Here is a 26,453-nt window from a genome sequence, read left to right as displayed (position 1 = left end):
CTTGGAATGGGGGGGGCAAAGAAAGAAAGATTTGACATTCATCTGTACAGAGGTGATAAATGATACAGGGAAGAGAAGATCCATGGCACAGATAGAAGGTGGCCAAGGACAGAGCCTTAGGGGACAACTCAACCACACTTAAGAGAATACTTGAAATTAAATGGTTGAATAACATAATTTTTAGAGATATGGGTAAGTTTTTCCATTTATTTTAGGCTAATGAAGAACCACCAAATATAAAGCCACAGTTGATGATTTGTAGCTTATTATTATCAAAATAAAAGAAAATTTAGTTTAAATATTCTTTGTCATTCTATGTCATTGCCTGAAAAATCGGCGGTTTCTACTGAAGACATTTTTGGAGTTGTTTTAATACTTTTATCTAAAGCAAAACTTTCAAAGAATGGGTAACCTGAAATGTAACTCGTTTCAATAAAAAAAAGTATCTTTTTCAAATACAATATTACTTTGCTACCATTTAAATGCTAGCTACCAATTTTACAAAATGTATAGAGACAAAATAATATTTTCTAATAAAAGAATAAACTGTAGTTTGAGTTTTTCCTGTTTCAATCACTACCTGAGGTTAAATAGCCTGTGGTGCTAAACTTCAATAAGTTGAACACAAATATGAGAGCTATAATGAAGACTGTTCTCAATTACTTCAAACAATTTCACATAATGATAATTGTCTAGGTAAGATTAAACATGTAGGCTCCTCTTTTACTTTGCAGGTGGGGAAAAAAAGTATGTGCTAAAACTGAGAAATCTAATGGCATACATATATATTAAAATTTTTCTATTAATTTTCCAAGATAGCACTCAAAACAAAATTACCTCTACAATTCATTAAACTATTGTCAACCCAAATCAACTGAAAACTAAAATGATTTCTACCAATTCTGAATTACAGAGTTTCTAAGGAATACAACTCCTGTCCTTTCCAAATTTCTGAAATCTTCAAACTTAAATGATGTGACTCTTCTGCCCAAGCTGAAACCACATCTCTCAGGAACACGGTTAATAACTCATTATTAAGCCCTAATTAGACCCTTAGTGCTTCAGGCAGGATTTCTGCCTACCTGTCCATCAGGTTGGTGACTAGAAAATTCTATTGTGATTCACCTGTATTGTTGTGGATAGGATTCTCACATACTTTAAAAAAAATCACAATGAAAGAGGGAGATGAATATATGTCTAAAAATAAATAAATAAAGCAAGGCTTGGATGTAGCAGCAGCAGACTTTAGCAAAAGTACTCACGCAGAATCTACTGGCCAGAAGTTGATCAGAGTAACAGGACTGCAAGACAAAAAAATGGGGAGGTGAAGAGAAAGGCAGAAAAACTGAGCAGCAAAATAAATAATTACAGAAAAGTAAAAATAAATGAAATCCATCTGACCAATATGAATAACTATGAAAAGAAGCAGCCAAAAAAAAAAAAAGTGGAAAGGAGTGAAAATAAGATCAATCAAGCTGCTGTGTAATTGCCATTGAAATGTTATTAGAAGGGGGTGGCTAGAGGGCATAATGGATACAGTACCGGCCCTGGAGTCAGGAGTACCTGAGTTCAAATCCAGCCTCAGACACATAATAATTACCTAGCTGTGTGGCCTTGGGCAAGCCACTTAACCCCATTTGCCTTGCAAAAAAAAAAAAAAAAGAAATGTTATTAGAAAACATTAGTTGAATTGAAGAAGGGGAGAAATCACTCTAGTTTTGTTCATGAACACTCTTACTGATGATTTTCCAAAAATTTCACATGATTATGTTTTGTTTCAAAAGAAAACAAAAGTCAGCAATCAGAAACTTGTAACTTTGCAATCTGATAAGAAAGGAAGGATAAAAACATAGTGGGATGATATCTGAGTGTGTGTTGTGTATGTGTGTGTGTGTGTGTGTGAGAATCTACATTAAATACTAAAATTTCTAATGCCCAAATCGCCAAATCTTTTACAAAACTTTGCAAGGCAATTATTAAAAGCAGATGTGTTCTTTCCTTCTACAGTGAAGTTCTCTTGGCTCGTGGAAAAAAATGGGTTTAAAGAAGTAAGGGAAATGGCAATTGTGTTGTCAGCTTGTGTCTCCCAGCTAAAATAAAACATGAAAGAAATGAGAAAAGCACTTAGGAAGTGAAGAGAGGTAAGCTCAATTGTGTTTCAAATAAAAGTCAGGTTTGCCTTCACTGGTACTCACGTTTCCATGTTGTCCCCCTCTAAGACAGTTTGCACAGGCAGATACCCCATTCGAGGATGCTTCGCAAAATACCTTTTAGTTCGAAATTTGTTTTTTAGTACCTTGGCAAAGTCTCGAACATCTTCTCCTGAAGTTGTCTGAAAGCAACACAATAAAGGTGAAATGGGATTTAGTTACCCAAGAAGTATCGACTTCTCTTTATACTGTCGATGTAAAGAACTCCTTGATCCAGAAGTGGTCAACAGATCTTGGTGTCCACGAGTTTAAAAAAAAATACTTCACATTGTACTCCCTTAATTTTTAATGTTAATGAGTTTTTTCTTTACCAGAACAATAATGCACACTGGATAATTGTTCTTGAACACAAAGAACATAAGATGAGAATGATTCATACAATCTCAGAATTGAATGGGAAATCATCTGGTTCAAATTCCCTCAGGATTATCTCTACAATAAATAATCATCTTGCCTTTGCTTGAAGTCTCTGGTGATGGGAAACTCACTAGGGTAGTCAATTTTCATTCTTATAATCAACTGAAAACTGCATTCATGGAAATAAGTAGAACAAGTGTTATCTATCTTCCAAGTGACAACCCTTCAAATATATGAAGGCAGCTATCATGGCCCCCCAAAGTGTTCCCTGCTCCAGGCTATACACATCCTCATACCCACAAGCTGAGAAAACCATCTGTTAGATTCAGTCTATGAATTAAGGAAATATCCCAATAATTCCACAGTTTCTGCTTATATCTAGATATGGATCATTCAAACTGGATATATTTAATTGCCATCAAAAGAATTCTGGGTTTTTCTAATGACAAATGAAGCAAGATTTAATTTACTATTCTAATCTACTTTAAATAATGAAACATAAACGTAAAACAATAAGCATAACTCTTCCTTCAGAGTGTATTATAGTTACAGCAGTGTATACAAAATTACTGACATAATTCCTTAAGAATAAAAATCTTTTTCTGGAATTTAGTAAATTCTGAGTAGATAGTAATAAGTCAGTGAAAATATTATCCAAGATCAGTGGTTTAGAGTCAAAGAGAACACTTGCAATTAATATAGCAACTGGATGAGCACCTTGTGCACAAATACACAGAGTAAATTCAGATACCTAGTATATTTTGGTTGTAGCCCCACCAAGGAATATAAGCTCCCAAATCTGGGAAAACCAAGTGACTGGCAGACCAAAACATCACAATGATTTCATGAAAATACAAGGAACTGAAGTTCTCCCCAATTACAGTAACACTTACTGGGGTGCAGTATTCTACCATGGGGTAGTGCATTTTATGGCCTTTGGCAACTCGGCCAGAAAAGAAGCAGCTTTGGCAGATGTCATAGTTAAAGTGCTTTAAGCTCCTGTACCTGGTAGGGGAGAATGAAAAAAAAATTAGTTTCTTCAAAATTTACTTTAAAAACAACAGATGAGGGCCATGGTTTTGATAAAACTTTCTTCTACAACGACTTTTCACAGCCATACAACAAATACAATAATGTTACAGTGGAAATATAAGAACTGTAGAAGACTTAAAATATCTAATAAAACCCCTTTAGGAAGAAACTGAGGCTAGGAGAAGCAGAGTATATTCTCAGTGTGACACAAGTGGTTTTAGTGACAGTACTAGTTCTAGACCCTTGATGATATCTAATTTGATATAATTTCAACAACACTGATCCATGTTCAAAATTCTACTTAAAGATATATAACAGATATCCTTTTCTGTAAGCATAGCAAAGAGGAGGGAATCAGTTCTATTTCAAATCTATGGGAGTCTAAGACTATTTTTGGTGAAATGGGAAGGTACTGGCAAACATCAAGTCCATTAATATCGAACAGTGGAATTTTTAGGATATACTCTTACTATTTTTAGAAAAAAATAACCTCACCTGCCAGAAACCAGGACAAAATGAGGGTATAAAGAAAAAATAAAGATATGCCAACGGCAAAAGCTAAAATAAAACAAACTTGTCAGCTAAAAAGGAACATGTATTAATCATACTTTCTGATTGATTGATTTATGATTCATTTTCCAAATAGTCATTTTGCTATTTTCTGCTTTTTTCATTCCCTCCTTGCCTTCAATAATGCCTTAGTCTAGTACATATAAATAGCAAACTGAACTCCAATAAAATTGTGTTGGGTTAGAGTCCTTATTCTTTTTAAGTTTGAAGTGATGATTTTTTTCCCCCTCTACCCTCAAAGCCAACATATTTCCTACTAATTCTTATTTTTTGATTTTAAGTTGCTTTCTCAGATCAGAAGACATTTTGTGAAATCAAGAAAACTAATTACATCATGCAAAATGAACAGGAACTCTCAGATATCATGATTCCTTTTGGATGAAAAGTAAAGAGAGGAATATTAAATAATATATTCTAATGAAGGAACAGTGGAAATATATTATTGTTCTTTAAAATATATGTATTTTAAAAGTACCTCTTTTACTGTTACTTTATAACCCCCCCCCATTCCTCTCTGACTGGCTAGAGAAGCTGAGAAAGAAAAGTATTGCAGTCTCCTGCTGCATCCCCACCTGAAGCCATCATTCATTACCTGCCAGAAACCAGGACAAAATGAGGGTGTCTTTGTGCTAGCACAAGCCTACTCACTGTTGTCTATCTAGGCTTTAGAAAGCTTTTGTAAAACCTCTCAGTAAACAGCATGATATGCAGAAGGATAAATAGCAATGCTAAAAGAACACCACGAATAAAGAGCACCCCAAACCACACAAAGTAGCTATTAAGAAACAAAGTGATAAAACAAGTCTAACCATAATTGAAAGAGAGTATTTACTTAGCTGTTAAGTAGATTCTGAACAGGCATACCAATATATAGCTATTTTACAACACAGTGGCTTATTCATTGCTATGGAAACCATGCTGCTGATCCAGATGTTAAAACAGATCAACAACCTTCAGAATTAAGGAGTGAGGATTATTATCAAATAACACATTCATTTAAAAAAAACGAATACAAAAAAGGTCAAATGGCTAGAGTTTAAAAGACAAAAATTTTGCTATTTGAAAAGCACATCAAGTTTCTAAGAGAAACTCTTTCCTAGCTGGGTAACCTTGGGGCAAATCACTTAACCTTTCCTGACATTGTTTTTCTCAACTGTAACAGAAAAGCATAGCCCTAGACTCCAAGGCCCCTTTCTAATGCTAACATTTTATTATTCATTTTTTTTTTTCACTTTGAAATAAGACTCTTTCTTAGTTTTTAAGTCCATTGGTGAATTTTCCCTTCATTTACATGCTTTATATCCTCCTGGATAACAATTCATTAGGATACTATCCAGAGAGGCTAATCAGGTATTTTATGTATCAAGAATAAAAGTTCTGTAATTACTGGAACAATTCCTGGTGTGAACAGTGGGGTGAAAGGAAGGGAAAGGAAATTGGGGAAGCTGAACTGATAGGTAGCTCTTTTCACTCAGCCCGGTTTCACTGTATAGAACCATGTCCTGATATCTATGGGAATGGTTCTTAGATGAGCGAGAGAAAAATAGTGAGAGAGAGAGAGAGAGAGAGAGAGAGAGAGAGAGAGAGACTGAGTGAGCATGCACAAGTACGTGTGTTTCTGTGTATCTAGAATTTTTGAGACTATTTTATATTCTTTTGTAAATGGATGTTAAAACTTTGTTCAGAATTCTCAGGGGAAAGCACTTATATATATACTTATATATATACATATACTTATATATATACATATATGTATATATATATATATATACATATATGTATGTATTTTTTTTGCTTGTTTGAAAGATACAGTTTTCTATTGAATGAAGTCTGGTATGAGAAGGAACAAACAAGGAAAGAGGAAGAAAATATCTCCAACCAGATCAGTCAAATTTACTCAGTGACTAAAACAAAAAATGCCTCCCTCAGAACTCCCCTATGTCTACTTTGGTGCCTCAAAAACTCAACAACTTCTGAAAGGGAGGACAAAAGAACTTATGACACATACAGCGAAAAACCAGGAGATGCTCTTTTTTGATACCTGAATCCAATAATGGGACACTCTTTGCAGATGTTGCACTTCGCCTGGTGCTTAGCTGTTTCTGCAGCAGCTACCCTATGAAGCACAGGCAGCCACACCATCGACTGGGGTTCCAGTCTCATCCAATCCAAGAAGAGAGCTGCTTCTATTTCTGGCTTATTGTTAGCCTGTAAAAGAAGGAGAAAAGAAGGAAAGAGAAAAGATGGGGAAGAAAAGAAAAAGTCAGTCACAGGGAAATTGAGTTTGTCTTTTTAAAATTTTCTTTTATAGAAGAATATTTAAGTAATACTGTGCTTTACCATAATGACTTTCCATAAAGTATATGGTAGAATATTTTCTCCAAGCATCTCAAGCTTAACAAATTCTTTCACTCATTCTTCCTTTACCACCGAATAGGCCAAGTCAATGCCATTTCCTCGAAGTTTTCTTTTATATCCTCCCTCTCCCAAGGCATTTGATTTTTACTCCCCCCCCTATATTTATGTGATGAAATGACTTTTCATATACTTTGTAATTACTCCTCCGTGCACTTGTACTCCTAAGTAGATTGCAAGCTTCTTGATGACAGGGAAGATAGTATTTTTGTATTTGTATCGAAAATGCCTATTTGTTTATTTAGGAGTTTAGGAGGAATCTGGACCTGTTTTTCCATAAGTGAAAGAAATTCCTGGCATGAAAACTCATATAAGTCACACAGCTTTTAAGTTTCAGAAGCAAGGCTTGAATCCAGGTCTTTCTGAATCTGTGTTCAACCCCTCTATATCCTATACCTTACACAAAATACGTTTAAATTAATAAATTTGCCTGTAGCTATTTGTGTGCATCCTAGATTGCTGTTTTCTACTTTTTTTGACTTCCAAGAAAGTTACTTCCTCTCTAGAAACTTCATTTCCCCAATTACAAAATAAAGGAATTGAGTTGTGTAACACTCTGGGCAGCTAGGTTGTAAAGTGGATAGCATGCTGTGCCTAAAGTCATCTTCCTGAGTTCAAAGCTAGCCTTTAGCTGTCAGACTCTGGATAAGTCACTTAACCCTGTTTGTCTCATTTTCCTCGTCTATAAAATGAGCTGGAGAAGGAAATGGCAAACCACTCCATTATCTTTGCCAAGAAAACTGCAAATGGGATCATAAGAGTAAGATACAAAATGAAATGACTGAACAACAACAACAAAATAATTTTAATTTCTAAGCATTTACTTAGCACTTCTATTTAAAGCATTATTTACTTACTTTTAGTATAAAATCAATACATTTTCTTAAAAAAATCTAAGTCTTTAGAAAATCATCCAATTTCCCACGTAATGTGAGAATTCCATCATGCCTTACAGCCTCTCAGTTTGAATACTTCCAGGGACAAGGAATTTAAAATCTAAAAAGGAGGTACATTCTCTTAGGATGGGAAAAGCACTTTCCTAAAACAGTAAGTGGGTTGTTAGTAATGAAAGGAGATTAGGGTTATAAACTCCCAGGGGGTGGAATTGTGTTTGGGAATCTTGAGTAGGAAGCAGGTTGAACCAGAGACAAGAGATAAACTAGAAATTTACACACAGTATTTGCATTACCCACCTGTTTACAGGAAAGTTTAATCTTAAGAGTCATAAAAATAGCCAGGGCCCATTAATTATTTGGAAACAATTTTTTAAAAAGAAATTTGACTTCGATAAAAAGATTTGTCCAGGGTTGAGACAAAAAGAAAAAGAGGGATGAGGAACAAAAAAAGGCTGAAAGACACACATGATCTTGAGTGTTTTATATTATGTTTATGGTCTCTGGAAAAAATCAACAAGTCTAGGTTTTACAATGTGTGCTAGCTTTCTCAGTAAGTGGCCATAACAACATTGATGATGAATAAACCTGAACCACATGTTTATATCATAAAATGTCCAACTTGCACTGTATCTCCAAGGCAGATAGATAGGGCACAACTATAGAATTTGGGGGAGAGGGGAAAAAGTTAGGGAAAAGTTAGAACATTCAATTTTTGAAAACTCTGAATTGTGAGAAGGCTCTCCTAATGTAGTCAAAATGGAAATGACCTAAAAGGGTCATTCCATGGAGTGTGAAATTTCTGGAGACATCAGGTAATTCATATTGGGTAGGAAGTTTGAGGTTGATGCCAAGTGCCTCAGCTCTGAAAGACTTTGTAATTTTGGTATGACTCAGAAAATCCTGAGTGGTCCAATGATCCTCCTCAGTGGTAGTAGGGGTGGGGCTACCACATCACCCTGAAGTGACAACTACTGAGATGGACTTACCTATTGGCCAATCCAACCTCCTCTAATTTATACCTGAGATGTTTACCTCTAACATCCAAAAACATTTCTTATTCTTTCTTCTGAAAATACATATAACAGATCTAAACCATCTTTCACAAGATTGCCTTACCAATACTTAAAACCAACTTTGAATCATCCAGGTTTTCTTTTCATTAGGTTAAGAATACTCCTTACCTTCACCATGAGGCATATTCTCCAAAGGTATCAAAACTAAAAAGCTCTTACATATAATATTTTGAGAGCATCATAACAACCCTAGGAGGCAGATGCTATTATTATTTCCAATTTACAGTTGTGGAAACTGAGGCAAATAGAGGTTAAGACACATGTACAAGGGCACAGAACTAGTTAAGTGTCTGAGGCTACAATGATACTCAGATTATCTGGTCTCAGATCCAGAGCGCTATCCAGTGTGGCACTTAATGAAGGATGGCATAACTAATTGTAGTATGTAAATATAATGGAATATCACTGTACCATAAAATATTTTGAATGTGAAGAATTTGTATGAATGGATTTAGGGTGAAGTAAGTGGAACCTAGAAAATAACATAAACAACAAATACAACAATGTCAATGAAAAGGACAAAAATGATAGTTAACTACTGTATAACTAGAAAAGAACATTCATTTTCTTTCAACAGGCAGTTAGGTGGCAAAAGTGGATAGAGCGCTGGGTTTGGAATCAGGAAGGCTTGAGTTCAACTGTGACCTCTGACACTTAACTATAATCCTGCACAAGTCCCTTAACCTGCCTGTCTCAATTTGTAAAACTGTAAAATGGGGATAACAGCACTTACCTCCCAGGATTTTTAAGGTCAAATGAGATAACATTTATAAAGCATCTGGCACAGAATAGGCACTTAATAGATGCTTATTCCTATCCCTTCAACTTCTTTGCAGATGGGGGAACTCCCTATGAATGGGCAACATTGAACATATTATATTGTCAGATTCTGTTAGTATAGTATATATTCTTTGTATATAGTATATATTCTTTGTTAAAAGGGAGGGCAGTCTGGATAGTGGAGAGCAGAACAATTTATCTGAAATTGAAGATAATTTAAAACCAATGGAAATCAATGTATTTTTTTTTAATTTTTAGTGCTTAGGCCCAAATCTGATAATTCAATGTATTCCAAATGAAAAACTGTTGCAAAAAGTATCCAAAGTAAAATAAATTCACTTTTAGTTTAAAAAACAGCATATGACATATCTTCCAGATCCTTGACCATCCCAATTATAACTTCTGGCACCATGCTAATTTGTCAATAACTTTCTAAAAATATGATACCAAGAGTTAAACAAAGTAATTTTAGAGGGAAGCAGTGATCTCCTATTCTAGGCATTAAACTTCTATTAATATATTAACATTTGGAGCATGTACTTCATACCCTAATATCAATTTATTAATTACTTAAACAAACTATTTCATTTTCACACAAACTAAAGCACAGTATACTTGGCAGAACATTGAACTTAAGTGAAATAAAGACCTACATTCAAATCCTGCCTCAAACACTTATTAAATGTGTGGATTTGGCAAGTCATTTACTTTCTGTGACTCACTTCTTTATCTGTATAATGAATGTGTTGAACTCAGCTCTAAATCTATAATCTTATGATGTTATGCCATATCTCCTTCATCTTGTATTTTTAAAATAATTTTTGGTGGATTTTATTTGTTTGTTTATTTATTTTTACCACCACCCCCCCTAAAAAACCCACAGCTAGGTGGAGCAATGGATAGAGTACCAGTCCTAGAGTCAGAAGATCAAATCTGGCCTCAGACACTTAATAATTGGCTAGCTGTGTGACCTTGGACAAGTCACTTAAAAACCCCATTGCCTTAAAGAAATAAAAAAAATTTTTAAAAACTACTATGAATTGTGTAATATTTTTAAGTGAATTTGTATTTTATCAATAATAACTATATGATCTGGAAAAGTAAAATAAACGTGTTTTATTTAACTACTACATACATTTATGAAATAATAAAAATACTGTCTTACATTTTAGCCTACAGATGACAAATACCAGCTCTACTAGATTTTGTCTGATGACAAGAAAGATCCAAAGACAATACTTGATGGATACGGGCTTTCTATAGAACCAGAAATCAGTGCTATTATAAGTACAATGGTATATTCATTTCTTCATATTCACTTCCTTGCTGGTTCTCCACAAATTAGAGAAAATTATCCTGTCACAAAGACAGTTAAAAGGTTAAAAACAACACCTATGAACAAAGTTTCAAGAAATGGGCTGTTTAGTCAAAGATACAATAAGGGTAAAGAAGGGCAGAAGGAGAAACTTAATAACACTTTTTAGTTATATGACTGTCTCTTATGGAGCGGATGGCAACCAGCTGTTAAACTTCTTCACCGAGGACAGAACAAGAAGAAACAGGCTTAAATAGCAGCATGAGGAATTTAGGTTGTTACCCATAAATAATTTCCTGACACTAAAGGTTGTTAAACATTAGAATGATTTACTGAGGGGGATTGTGGAATCTTCTCAAGAGAACTGGCAGATTCCTACCTACTTCTGATGGTGCTGTTCTGCCTACAGGCAAGATGGTAGTCTCTCCTCAAGATCCAGTCCAGTATTAGAACAGGATGCAAAGATCTCAAATATTTATAACTGTTCATTGGCACTAAGTAATGGAAATAAAATCTATCTTTGGGAGATCAGAGCTCTCTTATCTTTCATTTTTACCACAAATTGTTTGGCAGAATAGCACACAACTCTTTGATAGCAATAGCAATCTGAAAAAAATCAGACAGATTTTGAAACAAATTTAAGGGAAATGAGGGGAAAAAACCAGTCAAGGTTAACTTCTATGAACTTAAATATGATTATTTCATTGTATGTGACTGGAAGAAAAATGAGACACACCAGCAGAACAATACAGGTAAATCATTCCCTGATATAAACAACGTGAGATATGGTAACAAAATAATCCCTTGTGCCATGGCTAGTCCAGATTCCTGGGACATCAAAGATTCATTTATATGGTAGGATTGACAGTACTTCTATCCACATGACTATGCTCAGGTTCTCTTTTCTGTTGACTATTTTTGCTATATTTCCTCCTTCTTCTACAGTGGGTGATGGAGAACATCATGACAGTGTTTTTTGTCTATCTGGGAGCTCCATGCCAACTGCTATCTCAGCAAAGCCATAACTTATAAAAGGAAGTAACTTCAAGTTGGCACCACTACTGAGATCATATTTTTCTGCTCTGGGGAATATATCTAGACACGAAGGAAGCTAAGGTAGGAATGGTAGGATTTCAGAAACCCACCAGACACAACTAATTTGGGTGAGAGGAAACAAGCTTCACTAAACAATATTAAGAACTAGTTATAATAAAAATAGTAAATTAATAAGAGACACAAATGTATTTAAATCAAATTAATCAACATTTATTAAGTGCCTATCATGTGTTGGGTACTATGCTGAGCACTGGATTCTAAAAGTATTGTAATCTTAATTGAAATCAAATAAAAATAATCTCATATACATTATTTGACAAACTGGGACTATGAAATCTGAGAATGAAGTACTATTTGGAGTCTCTCAGGCTATTCAAGCCAATTCAATCAAAATTTATTAAATTATATATATTATATACTTCAAGTGTCAAGGATATAAAGATAAAACAAAAATAATTTTTGACCTCAATATTGACCTTATATTCTATAGAGAGAGGGAGACTCTCACCAAATCAAGACAGGACCCACACTCTATGTAGCTGAAAAAATGGTGACAAAGTATTTAGTTTCTTCCAAGGCTATTGAAGTTTGAGATGAGTATTGAGTAGGAGATAGAAAAAAAATCAGTTGGGCAGCTTTTTAGTATTTTAAAGAAAAGGGTAAAATAATTTATTCAAGTGATAACATCTTGAAGCAACATTCTGTTATACAATCAAGGTGAAGTAGTAAGGAAACCTTGGACAATTTAAAACAAGTTAGAATGGTGATTCTGTGTAGCAGAATAGGAGTTGAGTTAAGCTGAGAACAAAAGAGAAAAGAAGTAATAAAAAAAACCAATACCCTATTTCTAAATTTGATATTATGCTTTGAATTACCATAAACTAAATGCCAAATCTTATTAACAAGTAAGACATGAATATATCAAAACTTTTATTCAAGAGATTCAGGCCATTTAGGAAGGAATATTGCTTTTGTAACAATACCTAAGTGAGCCACTGAATATATTCTTACTGATAGGGAAAAAAAGGTAAATTCTGTAGAAAAATATACTGATTCAAATCATAGACAAAGAAGAAATGAGCTGTTTGGTCAAGGATTCTCCCTTCTTTGCCATATACATTCATACAGTGTTGAATCAGCGAAAAGTAGCTCTAAGAAATGCCAACCTCCATTTTACGTTTTAAGTTGGCAGATGACAATCCCAACCACTCTATAAAAATGCTTCTATAAAAGCCCAGCACGAGGGAAGGTGAGCATTTTTAAATTCAGCAAAACTCAATTTTTTTTTAAATAGCCTTCATATAGGAAGATTTAAAACTACAAGGAATAAGTTGATCAGGGTTAGACAGTCTAGGACAGACAACTCATGTTGTTCCCTGGGCTTCAATTATATTTTCTTTAATGACCTCTAAATCCAGTAAAAGTACCAGTGAAATATTTCCCATGAGAGAAATCTGCATTCACAAACAACATAAAAGTAATAATGAAGATAAATTATAAAAAAATGACTCTTTTCATCTAAACATTCCCAGTTTTAATAATAAACAAATTAATTAGTGACAAAAAGAAATCACATAAAACTGCACTCTTCTTGAAACTCACAAGTATTCCTGCTGTGGTTTTGACCTGTTTTTTTTTATTTTTAGATATAAAGGACTTAATTTTACCTTTGAATTCCCCCCTTACCCAAAATATTAAGAAAGCAAGAATTTAAAATTTTTTTCCCTTTTATCCCATTACTGATTATACTTTGTCATCCCCCAACTCTGGATTATTCCCAGGTTTTAGCCCCTTCTCTCCTGCTGCTAAACATCTGGAAAAAAAATAATCATGCAACTGTGTTGACTGGAAGCATCACAAATTTATATTACAAAATGTTAACTGGACCTTCAATGCAACAATTCCATTTGCCACCCAGGTTGATTCACTATCCCAATCACCATAAACATTCCAAATCTTTTTGACCCCCACCCCCTCAAGCATCCCATCTCTGGTTCTTCACCCTCTCAGCTGAGAATTTCTTCATATCACACTGAATTAGGCTATTTAATAGCTGAGAGCACCCTTTCTCCTCTTTTCATTTCAAATCACTCAAGACACCTCCCCATTATTTCTTCCTTCACTCTTGCCTCTTTTGAAGAGGTGGCCCTTCAATTGATGGAGACAAACCGCTCTATGTGAAACTTTGATCTCATCCCCACAAATCTTCTCCATCACACTGACCCCCCACGAGCATTCCCACTCTATTTTCAGTCTCCCTATCTATTGACCCCTTACTTGCCATTGACAAACATGTCCATGTCTCTCTGGTCTTTAAAAATTCTCACTTGATCCAGTCATTCCCAGTAGCTAAACTAAGAACTCTTTCTTCCTTTTTCTCAGCTAAACTCCCTAATAGAATTTGAGTTCCTTGAAGGCAGAGGCCATATTTTCACTTTTCTTTATATTCCTGGCAATTGGCAGAATGCCATTATCAATATTCAATTCACTATTCCCTCCTGAATATCTCTCCTTCCTTGACTTCTAGGTTCTCCTCTTACTTATGTGACCATTTAAAAAAAAAGGAATTTCATATACTGAAATGTAAGTTCAATTGATTGAATTGTAATTCAACAATTATTTATAGCATTGTAATTCTAAATTGATTAGCTGCTCTGCTTTTAGTAGAGTGAGACCTCGAATAGACAGCCAAGAGTCATCATCCCCAGTGTGACCAGCGCTTAGTCTCCTTTGCTGATTTATTTAGAATACATCCCTCTCAACACCCTAGCAGAAGTATTCGTTGTTTTTTTTTTAAGGTTTTTGTAAGGCAAATGGAGTTCAGTGCCTTGGCTAAGGCCACACAGCTAGATAATTATTAAGTGTCTGAAGCCAGATTTGAATTCAGATACTCCTGACTCCAGGGCTGGTGTTCTATCCACTGCACCACCTAGACGCCTCTGCAGGAGTATTCTTAAAGGTTTATTTCTCAACCTTCTTTTACTCAGCCCTTTCTCTGAATTGAATTATCTTTATGAAGATGATTCCCAAATTTATATAGATATATTTATGTTATGTATGTTAAATATATATGTGAATGTTTAAAAATGTATAGGGAGCCATTAAAAAAATGACAGAAACTATTACATTTCACTGATGAATGTTCTCTTTGCTTGTTCTCTCTACTCACACTATATGGTCCAATAAGCAGTTAGTGTGGGATTAACTTCATGTACTTTTGATATCCTAATAGACCTAAAAGAGAATTTATTATCTTTTTTCCTAAACTCATCCCTCTTCCAAACTTTCTGCTCTTCTGAGGTTGCCACAAACTCTTATTCAACTAGGTTGAGTCATTCCTGGTTCTTACTTTCCACCTGCTCCCTCATACCACTTTCTCCTCATTCTAACTTCTGAGTTTTCTTGAACATTTTTTCTTTCTCTCCACTTTATTTGTCAACACCACTCTTGCCTGGGCTCTCTAATGCTCTGGTTTCTTAGTCTCCAAACAATCAGCCTCCAGAGTTGCCAAAATAGCCCAGATTGTGCATTCCTCTCTTCAGAGGTTTCCTTTTGCCATCAGTATAAAAGACAAAGTCCTATCAAGGAACCTCCATAGTCAAGTTCTAGTTTAATTCACCTTACTTAATCCATACACTCTATGCTATAGTCAAAATTGGCATTCTATCTTGTGTTGCCAGACATTTTTGCCAAAGACATCCCCCAAATCTAGAATGCCTTCCTTCTTTATTCTGATCTCTTAGATGCTGTATCTTCTCTCTAGCCTCAGTTCATGTTCCATCTTCTCCAAGGCACCTCCCCAATACCTAGTCATTAATACTCTCTCAATTATTTCAAATTTACTTCTATGTAGGCCTATGACATTTATTCCCCTGGTAAAATATAAGTTTTGTGAGGGCAAGGAATTGTTTTCTTTTTTGTCTATAAGTTAAGATGCCTAAGCATAAATCTTACTCAATACTTGTTGCATCAAACCAAAGATTCATTCAAATTCATTCATTCAAAACAATTCATTCTTTCCTCAATTTAGAAGAGCTATGTGGTCTAATTTTTACAATTGGGGACAAGTGACAATATGATTTTTTTGGGGGTAGTATTATTGTAGAGTTCCCATAGTCTATTTATCTGGTAAGCTTGGGTAAAGTACTTTTCTCTTGTCAAGCATTCTACAAATGATTACAGTTAAAATATTTTCCCTCTCTTCCATGAATGTCATAATCATGCAATGTTAAGAGTTGCAAGGGACCTTGGAAATTCTGCAATTTACCATTTTTATATTGTAGTCAAAGAAACTGAGACCCCTAGAGCTTAAATGACTTGTCAAAGATATACATACATTCATTTTATTTTTGTAGACAGGTGAAATTGTAAACAGATCTCTTCAAGACTACACAAGGACAAAACACTATATGTAAGGGAGAGAGGATGGGGATGCAGAACACTTCTCTGCCTTAGGGAAATAAGAGCTGACTTCATAAATCTTTTCATTTGCTAACATGTTTTAAAGAGAGCTAGAGTTCAAAACTATTACAACTTAATTTTCTGTTTTCCACTGAAATGAACAAGAAAGTACAAAACTGGGCTAAGAAATTCAGCAAAACTTCTCTTCAACCTCCAGAGGGGAAGAGAGGAGAGGACTTGCCCTTGAAAAGGATAAGGTCATGCTGAATGGAGACAAGTAGAGCTTTCAGCAGTCTAGAACATAGTTAAGGTGAAACAACCCAAAAAAACAACAAAAAGAAAATTCATCTTACTTAGGATGTGAGAAAGGCAGAAGAGTCAATGAAACTGGAGTTGAAAAGATTCCCAAGCCTGAGAACCTCAAATGAAACTTAACCACAAGTTTTTTCCTTTATTGCTCTCTGAATATCTTCTCAACTATTCTTCACAGATACAATTTCCAGAGTTAGTTATATGTGTTGCTGCTACCACAGGATTAAGCATATAGATTCCAAGAGCAGACATACATATCACTGACAGAAAAAATATTTTCACTTGAAATAAGACTCATGAGGCCAAAATCTGTCAGAGAGGAACAAGAAGAAATTCCACATTTCTTTCCTGTGAACTCTCCCAGAATTCCAGTATTTTTATTTAATATTTTGAAGTTAATGAGGAAAATAGGGAGGCCAAGGTTCACTCTTCTAAATTTTAATAAAAAAAATCTGCATTGCCAATTAAAGATAAAATCAACCCAAATAATAACACAAAATGATTATGAGCTATTCATTTGCATTTTCAAGGTCAACCACTCTGACTCTAATCTTGCTGCTATCCCTAATAATAAGCTAATTAACATAATGCTCCCAAATAATAAACAACACATTTAACATACTAAAAAAATTGCTTATGTACCTGACAGAAGTCACAGAAAGGTTAGTTATATTTGAATGAAAATAGAATTTTAAGATTATATATAACTTTTTGATTGTGAAAAATAATTTACTCAGACTAATCATCTATTCTACCAGGCAAAGTAGAATCACAATAACATTATTAATCAAAATAGCTAATATTTATAGAGCACTTTTAAGGTTTGCAAAGAATATTAACCAATATTGTTTCATTTTATCCTTATAACAATCCTAGAAGGTAGTTGCTATTACTATTCCCATTTAACAGATGGGAAAAATTGAGGTAATCAGAAGTAAAGTGACTTGATCAGGGGCACACAGCTAAGTGTATCATTTTATACTTGAATTCAGAATTTCCTGACTTGAGGCTTGGTACTCTAGCCACTGGACCACCTGGTTGCCTAATAAAAAGAGGTTTTTGTTTTGTTTTTATTTTTTATATATTTGTTTAAGGCAACAGGATTAAGTAACTTACCAAAAGTAACACAGCTAGGCAATTATTAAGTGTCTGAGGCCAGATTTGAACTCCAATGAACAAATAATAATTCTAGTAATAACAATTATTTTCACAAAGATATTGTTTTAAAACAAATCATTGAAGCTAAAATTTAAAAATCTTACTTTTAACAAGACAAATACAACACATAGCTAACTTTTCACCTAAAGTGAAAAGACAAGTAATATGCAATAAGATCAGATATTCAAGAATGATTTACTATTTCTCTACTAAAATAATTTATGTTGTACTTCCTCAACAGTTCATACTGAAATTCATATTCAAATTTGTGCTCTTTTTTTCTCATGCGTGCCAGACTGGCGAGCGAGACTGTGGAAAGATGATAGTCATTTCTGCCTTCCAAACATAAATATTCAGATGACAGATGAAGGAGAATCCCATTCATTGTGTATGTATAAATATAATCCAAAGTAGATAGGAGATGTAAAATAAATACAAATAAAGGTTTATACATAAAAGCTGCTTTAGGTGAAACATATTGAATATGAAGTTGACACCCCTGACACTGCTTAAACAAGAAAGTTCCTAAAATATTTATATAAAATAATACTCAGAGACTATCAGAGGAGAAAAACTACTTCTACCATCATTAGGACTGAGTTCTGTTGAAAGCAATTTTCAGACATGTGACTTTCTAAACTTTACTTAAAAGAATCTAATGATGGAAATAAATGAAAAGGGGAGAGATTCTGAAAATTCAAACCTATCAATTTGATATCACTTTTTTTTGGCAAGGCAATGGATTTAAGTGACTTGCCCAAGGTCACACAACTAAGTACTTATAAGTGTCTGAGGTCAAATTTGAATTCAGGTCCTTCTGACTCCAGGGCCAGTGCTCTATTCACTGTGCCACCTAGCTGCCCCATTTATATCACTCTTTAAAATTTTAAATAGGCTTATATGGCAGATGATTGATGAAAACTTAAAAAATGAAGAGATGATAACTAAGAACCAGAAAGAGTTCACTTAGTTAAAATTTTTCTAGACTCTCATACCCCCAATTTAAACTATTCATGGATTGATTCTTATAGAAATAGTCCCCAGTTTAAAGTATTCATATATATTAGTTATTTGTAACTGTGAAGGCATTTACCATTACAATTACATAATATATGATGCATGGGTTCCCATGGCTAGTTCACTTAGGTAAGTACTGAAATCTTATGCCTTTTATTAGTAGAGAATCTAATCATCCTTTTAAATGAAGCTGTTATTTTAATTATCTATGTGTGTATGTATATATACACAAATACCACACATATTTATATTTCAATGTGGATTCCTAGGAAGATATCTATCCTACAATAACAGTGGAGCTCCAAGCCACCCAGTGGATTCTCTTTTTCTTTCCATTGCTATCCTGGTGACTTCATCAGCTACCACAGGTTTAACTATCATTTCTATAGAGATAACATAATTCTATATATAGTCTTTCCTTTGATTTTCAATCCTGAATCATCAAAAGATTTTGAAACTGCATATGCTGGAGACATCTCAAACCCAAGATGTCCAAAATGTTACTTATTCTCCAAACCCATCCATCTTCCAAACTTCTCTCTTCCTCTGGTCAGCATCCTCAGTCTTCCAATTTTCCAGGTTCATAATCCTAGTATTATCCTCATTTCCTCACTCTGTCACTCCACATATCTAATTGGGCACCAAATCTTGTTGTTCATCTCATATCTCTCTCATATCATTTCCTTCCTAAATCATAGGCCTGAACATGTCACCCTCTCATTCAAATTCCAGTAGTTTCCCATTGCCTCTAAAATTGAATTATTTTGTTCTGCTTTTCCTAAACTTGATTTCTAGCCTCATTGGACATTACCTCTCCTTTTGAACACTGAAATCCAGCTACACTGGCCTTTTTATTCCTTATTATACCGCAATCCATTCTCCTATCTCCATGTCTCTGTACTGGTTGCCACTCACATCTAGAATAAACTATGAAAATAAGCCCTAGCATGATTTTTTAGGATGTTTGTGATATAAGCCCTACCCCACCAATAAACACCAGGAAGATGTATTTGGTAGGTCTGCTGCAATATACGGCAGATGTAATGAATTATAAAATAAGGATATTTACTATATAATTAAATATAAATAAATATTATTGAGCTTAATACTTAAAATAAATGATAATATTAATTATAATTAATTATTTGCAAAATCCAAGTAGGAGCTTTTGGACAGGTGAACTAGAAATATTGTTGAATGACCCATCAGAATAGACACACTGCACATGGTACACTTGATAACATCTGGATGGGAAAAAAAAAGCCCCAGCTCTAATCATCTCTAAGAGCAAGAAATATAAGCTTGAATGTGTTTCAGACATATATGTTCTTGAAACCAAAAAGTCTGGTGCACAAGCAGTTATGAGGAAGTGGCTTGATTTAATGTTGCCACTTGTTTTGCAAGGTGGCTAATCTACAACTGGCACTCACTGAGCTACAGACATGAAGAATCTTCTTGCAAAGAGAAGAATGGATCAAATAATGATTCCTTCAAGGATGATTACAGACATCTCCTGAACATAAACTCTAATGTATCTTTGGGAGCAAAAATTAATATAAGACTGGTCTTATTTTTGGAGAAATACAGTACTCCCTCTTTACCTCTTACCTGAAAGAATACCTTCTTTTTCTTCGAGGTACTTGCTCAAGAACACATTCTACAACAAGCCTTTCCTGATCTTCTCATTTGCTAGTGTCCCACACTCAAATAACTTTTGTGTAAATCACTTTACATTTATTTCTTTTATATTTACTATATACATGTTGTTTCAGTTATAGCTGACTCTTCATGATCACATCTGGAGCTTTCTTGGCAAAGATACTAGAGTAGTTTGCTATTTCATCCCTTAGCTTATTTGACAGATGAAAAAACTTGAGCTACAGACTGGCCAATATGACCAGAAAGGTCAATGATCATTATTGGAAGGGCTGTGGCAAATATGGGACACTATTACATTGTTGGTGGAGCTGTGAACTCACCCAACCTTTCTGGAGAGTAATTTGGAACTACACCCAAAGGGCAACAAAAATGTACATACCCTTTGATCCAGACTACTGGGTTTGTACCCTGAAGAGATGATGAAAAAGGGTAAAAACATCACTTATACAAAAATATTCATAGCAGCCCTGTTTGTGATGTCTAAGAATTGGAAATTAAGTAAATGTCCTTCAATTGCCAAGTGGCTTAGCAAGCTGTGGTATGTGTATGTCATGGAACACTCGTGTTCTATTAGAAACCAGGAGCAATGGAAATTCAGGGAAGCCTGGAGGGATTTGCATGAACTGATGCTTAGTGAGATGAGCAGAACCAGAAAAACACTGTACACCCTAACAGCAACATGGGGGTGATGATCAACCTTGATGGACCTACTCATTCCATCAGTGCTTGGGACAATTTGGGGCTGTCTGCAATGGAGAACACCATCTGTATCCAGAGAAAGAACTGTGGTGTTTGAACAAAGGCCAAAGACTATTAACTTTAATTTAGGGAAAAAAAACTAATAATCTTATTGTCTGATCTTGCTATCTCTTATACTTTATGGTTCTTCCTTAAGGTTATGATTTCTCTCTCATCCCATTCAATTTGGATCAATGTATACCATGGAAACAATGTAAAGACTGGCAAATTGCCTTCTGTGGGGGGTGGGGAAGTAAGATTAGGGGACAAATTGTAAAGCTCAAAATAAATAAAATCTTTAAAAAGAAAAAAAGAAAAAAACTTGAGCTAAACAGATCAAATGACTTGTCCAGAGTCACATAGTTAGTCTGAGGTCACATTTGAATTCAAGAATATGAGTCTTCCTGACTCCAGGACCAGTAGTCTATCTACTAGGCCACTGTGTGTGTGTGTGTGTGTGTGTGTGTGTGTGTGTGTGTGTGTTCCTTATATTTCCAGTATCTACCAATTGTGATGTATTTGCTGATTGACTGATTAAAACTCCTTCCTAAGCCTACTCTCCAATCCCAAACTTAAACTGCCCTGGCCATTCAGTAGCTTGTTAAATCTAAGTAGTTTTAAGCATAGTGCTATGGACTGGTAAAGATAAAAAAAATTAAATAACCCTTGACCTTCACAGTTTTAAATTCAAATGGGTTTGGGAATTAATACAAGGGGATTAACAGATAATTTTTTAATACAAAATACACAAAATAAATACAAAGTAATTTTCATGAGGTTGAAGGACATTAACAATTGGGTGACTTAAGAAAGGTTAGTGGTACTTGAGCTGAGCCTTTAAGAAAACTAAGAATTCTTAAGAGGCAGAGGTCAGATAAGATGGGGCAGTCTATGCATAAGGTTAAATATGAGAGAAAGAAGATGAAACACCACATAAAGAAAACGGGAAATAGGCCAGCTCAGCTAGAATAGATAATGAATGGGGGAAAGTATTCAATTATCTTTTTCTCCCAATCTTCCTATCACCAGTTTAATTGTACTTCTGGATTTAGCCTCAAAACCCAACTTCTAAGCCTGCTCTTGTTTCAGCTGCTTACTATCTCTGATACAAGGTAACACATCCTTCAGGGCCTCAGTTTGTTGATCAATAAAATGAAGAAAATGAAAGATGACTTCCAGGTTCCCTTCAAACTCCAAATCAAACATTTTATGATCTAATTTCTAATCTTAGATCTCTTCCTTTCACATGAAACCATAGCCCCAGAGAAAGGAAAAAGAAAGGAAAAAAGAAGGGGAAGTCCTAAAGGTCACTAGGCCACTCAGCTAGGTCAGATATCCAAATTCTCCAGGCTAAGCCAAAACTACCTGTATTTTGAGAACTTTCTAGCCATTTTTCTCTCTTGCCATCATCTTACATAAGTCATTTTTCTGCATTTTTAGGACCATTATCTTAATTTAAAAATGAGTGACTTTGGGCTTGGTATGTAAGGGAGCTAAAACAGATAATTAAAATGAGATTTCTAATTAGCTATGGATTCCAGTCAACCCATTACCACTAGTAATACAAAACTGGCTTTTACAAAACAAAACAAAATCTGAATTCTCAGAAACTTTCTCATCACTTCAGCTAATCCTATTCTAAGGACCAGAAGTCTCCAAAGTATAAATAATCTGATGATCAACCATTATGGACTGGTTCATTTCAGTCGTGCCATAACCAAAGACTATTTTAAGGGATTTGTTATGGAAAATATCATCTGTATCCAGAGAGGGAGCTGTGGTGTTTAAATGAAGATCAAAATTTATTATCTTCAATTTTTAAAAGTTGACTTATGTATTATGTATTATATAATTTTGTTATCTCTAATGTTTTCTTTCTTCCATTTGGATCTGATTCCTCTCTCACAACACATACAATTTTGATCTGTGTTTACCATGGTTACCAATATAAAGCCTTTGTCAGATTGCTTTCTGTCACAGACAGGGAAAGGGAAGGGAGAGAGGGAGAAAAAACTGTAAAACTCAAAGCCTTGCAAAAAAATGATTGGTTAAAAAATACCATTGTATGTAGTTGGAAAAATAAATAAAATAGTTATTAAAAGACAAAGTATAAATTATCATCTGATAGAAAATACTATCTAGCCACAGATTTCAAATGCTTGAAAACAATCATCTTGATGAAGGCTCATTTTACAAGAAGCAGAATTAAAATTCAGTTTAAAAAACTGAACTATTATATTAAAGAATCCATTTCTCACTTAACTATTAACTACAACTTAGTCTGAAAGTGTCTTCATTTAGGGGTTTGGGGTTTTTTGGGGGGTAAGGTAAAGGGGTTAAGTGACTTGCCCAAAGTCACACAGCTAATTAAGCATTAAGTATCTGAGGTCAAATTTGAACTCTGGTCCTCCCAACTCCAAGGCTGTTGCTCTATCCACTGCATCATCTAGCTGCCCCCTTCATTTAGTTTTTTAAAAATGATGACTCTAATTCAGAAAAGCAAGATAAAAAATTTCAATATAACCTGCAATCTCTTAGGCTACATATATGTATATCATAAAAGCCTTGAAAGGTGGGAAGGACACGTGTAAAAGCTGACTCAGAGACAACTCCAAATACATACATACACACACACATACACAAACAGGAGAAGAGGAGATATCCTCAGGGGATTACACGTGCAGACTCATACTAATTCTTTTTACTAGCCTACCCCACCCAGACTGAATCAGCATCTAAGGTTTTCTTTTTTTTTTCCCTTTTTTTTTATCTAAGGTTTTCTAATTCTGAGACCAGTGAGGAGCAGGTTTCTCCAGCCAGCAGAGTTGAGGGTGTGGGGGGGTTGGAATAGAAAGAAAATAGAATAAAATGAAAGTTTCATCAACTGAAGATAAAAAAAAAGTATTTTTCTTCAGCACAAGGAATGTTTTAAGGAAATATTTAAGCATTTTATTTCCATTTGTCCTTGCTACTAGAAAAAAATGGCCTTTAGAAACGTAAGGGACATGTTGACAGAAAGAAACCAGCCTTCTCACATTCCCAAGGTCTTCCACTTCAAACAAAGAGCAAAGGGGATTTCTCCTTCTCTGTTATCTTTTGCTAGAGTAAACATCCCATTTTCATGCATGCTGCACACACAAGATGAGTTGGTTGCCAGGGTACCTGACTGAAAAAGTCAGAGCTGGGAAAGTAGATTCTAAAGTTCACCTTTAGTTCTGATTCTCCATTGGGATTGCAAATGACTGCAAAGTTTATCAGGCTGCTGAAAACTGTATGAAATCCAAATAATGTAAACCTCTCTCAATTCTGATTCTACTATGAATAAAGAACAGAAATGCTAATGCCAAACACTGAAGAAAAAAATAGCTTGCATGAGATTATTAATCAAGGGGAAGCATCCTAAAGCATATGTCAGCTAACTAGAAAAGTTATGATGATACCTGGAAAAAGGGGTGACTAAAGGTCAGAATGTTGCCCTCACCACATACTTTCCACCCAATACTCCTTAATCTGTACAAACTGTATGTATCCAGTCCTTCTCATTCTTCAAGATACACTTTAAGTCTGGTTTTCCATAAAAATCTCTCTACCACTAAAACCTATATCTTTTCCCTGAATTTCTGGTTTTGCTGACCACATCACTTAATTAGCATTGATTTCACCAGGACATATGGTTTATGTGATTTAATTCATAGAATAGTGCTATGTACTCTATCCCATTTTGTATCCTTGGGATTGTTCACACATTACAGATGTAATTATAGACTGCTACCTTGTTTCTCTAGGTCAAGTCTGGATTATTGCCTCTATTTGTCTTTACTTGATCTCATTTGTACTCTCTCCTGAGTCATTCTCATTAACGCATAAAAAGCACATTTCTTTTCAGGTTGCCTCAACCTAGGACCATGGGTCTTGTGTGGCATCTAAGCATTTCTGGGTCACAGTAAGTTCCTATAACATCCCTGCTGCCAACGGCCCAAATTTAAAGGGCTAAGGAAACTGTATAGACAAGAAAAAAGTCCAAAAAAATGTATTATGTGTATACACACTTATATCTAAACAAAGGCAAGAATCTAAACATGACCAAAGAGAAACAGGGGGAACAGATTAGATAGCTACATATATATATATATATCTTTTTATAGTTGACTTAGGCAAATTTAAACCATTAACAAGTAAGTGTTCCTAGGTGTTCCTAGATTGTTAAATTCCTTTGTTAAATCCAAGACCTGAAAAAGACTATTAGCTTCAAAGATGTAGGTAATGCAGTTGGCACACAGCTGACAGATTTCTGCAATCAAGCAGTACCATATATATACATTATATACATATAATATATATATACATACACACATACACACACTCATATAAAACACAGAATTACCTTGAATTATTGTTTATCATGGTATCTGATTTAATGTCTTATCTATACAATGAAGTGGTACTTCAGTAAGCAGTTCTCAAAAATCACTTCTAGCAATGAATTTATGATATTGTATCAAATTTTGTCTTTCCATATTTATCCTAACTCATAAGATTTCTGGGGGTGCTTTTAGTCAACATGGTTGATATCCTTTTCAACTATGTATTATCTGGCCATTTACTAAATGAGAATATTCATCTATAGCTTCATCTAATCAGTGATTAAAATTAATGAACAACACTGGATCAAGCAAAGATCTCAAATATTCCACTATAAACTTCCCTCCAAGTCAACATCAGTTGTTATATTCTTTAGATCCAAAATATTTAACCAGTTAAGAATTCAACTGATTTTACCATCATCTTATTCACATCTCCATCTTGTAGACAAAAACAGCATGAAAGACGGAACACGACAAAAAAGTTTGAAAATAAAGTATAAAGAATTAAATGATTTGCTAAAATTTAAGTAAACTATGATAACAATCACTTGATCATATCAAAAAAGGAAGCAAAGGTAATAATATATGAATTTACCTTGATGAAATCGTTGATGTCTTTCACAGATCAGCTCTTTATTTTTTTAGGTATATTAGTCATACACCTTTTATAATATATTCTTAAATTTTCCCAGGGAGTTAAACCAAGATAATAAATCACCTAAAGCTAGGAACTGTCTGTTCTTTTAGTTATTTGGAATGTAATTCATCAGGACCTGATGATGTAAACTAGTGAGGCCTGGTAAATATTCTCCTTGGGAGAATGAACAGTTGAGCAATTCTGTCAGTGCTCCATCATCCCTGTTCATCATTCCTTATTCTGTGCAGTGGTTCCTTGTCTCCTATGCTTCTTTTTTTTTTATCACATATAAAGAACCCCTTTTGTTGTAACCAACATTCATGGCTAGACTTAACTCTTCCTGAGTTTTTGAGCTCCTGGTACTATTTTCACAGGATCTTGACACTTGTATCATCCTACATTACTTTTCTCTCTCTTCAGACTTCTATATTTCTTTTAAATATCTAAGTTTTTCAATAATTTC

At 34.5% G+C, this 26,453-nt stretch overlaps 1 protein-coding gene across 10 annotated transcripts in view; it reads right to left on the bottom strand.

Moving 5' to 3' along the window:
- DMD (dystrophin) overlaps nt 1–26,453 on the bottom strand; it is a 2,282,785-nt gene that overhangs the window by 54,925 nt on the left and 2,201,407 nt on the right. For all 10 annotated transcript variants that reach the window (XM_074220296.1, XM_074220284.1, XM_074220285.1 and 7 more), the window contains 4 exons: nt 6,211–6,377; nt 3,461–3,572; nt 2,196–2,332; nt 1,263–1,301 (listed from right to left, as the gene is read on the bottom strand). In XM_074220296.1, the coding sequence (XP_074076397.1) occupies nt 1,263–1,301; nt 2,196–2,332; nt 3,461–3,572; nt 6,211–6,377 (455 nt within the window). The remainder of the gene's footprint in view (nt 1–1,262; nt 1,302–2,195; nt 2,333–3,460; nt 3,573–6,210; nt 6,378–26,453) is intronic.

This window comes from Macrotis lagotis, chromosome 1 (genome assembly GCF_037893015.1).
Source record: "Macrotis lagotis isolate mMagLag1 chromosome 1, bilby.v1.9.chrom.fasta, whole genome shotgun sequence".
In the NCBI taxonomy this organism is placed as follows: Eukaryota; Metazoa; Chordata; class Mammalia; order Peramelemorphia; family Peramelidae; genus Macrotis; species Macrotis lagotis.
Note: the sequence above shows the minus strand (reverse complement) of the source record. Positions and strands in the feature narration are given on the sequence as shown.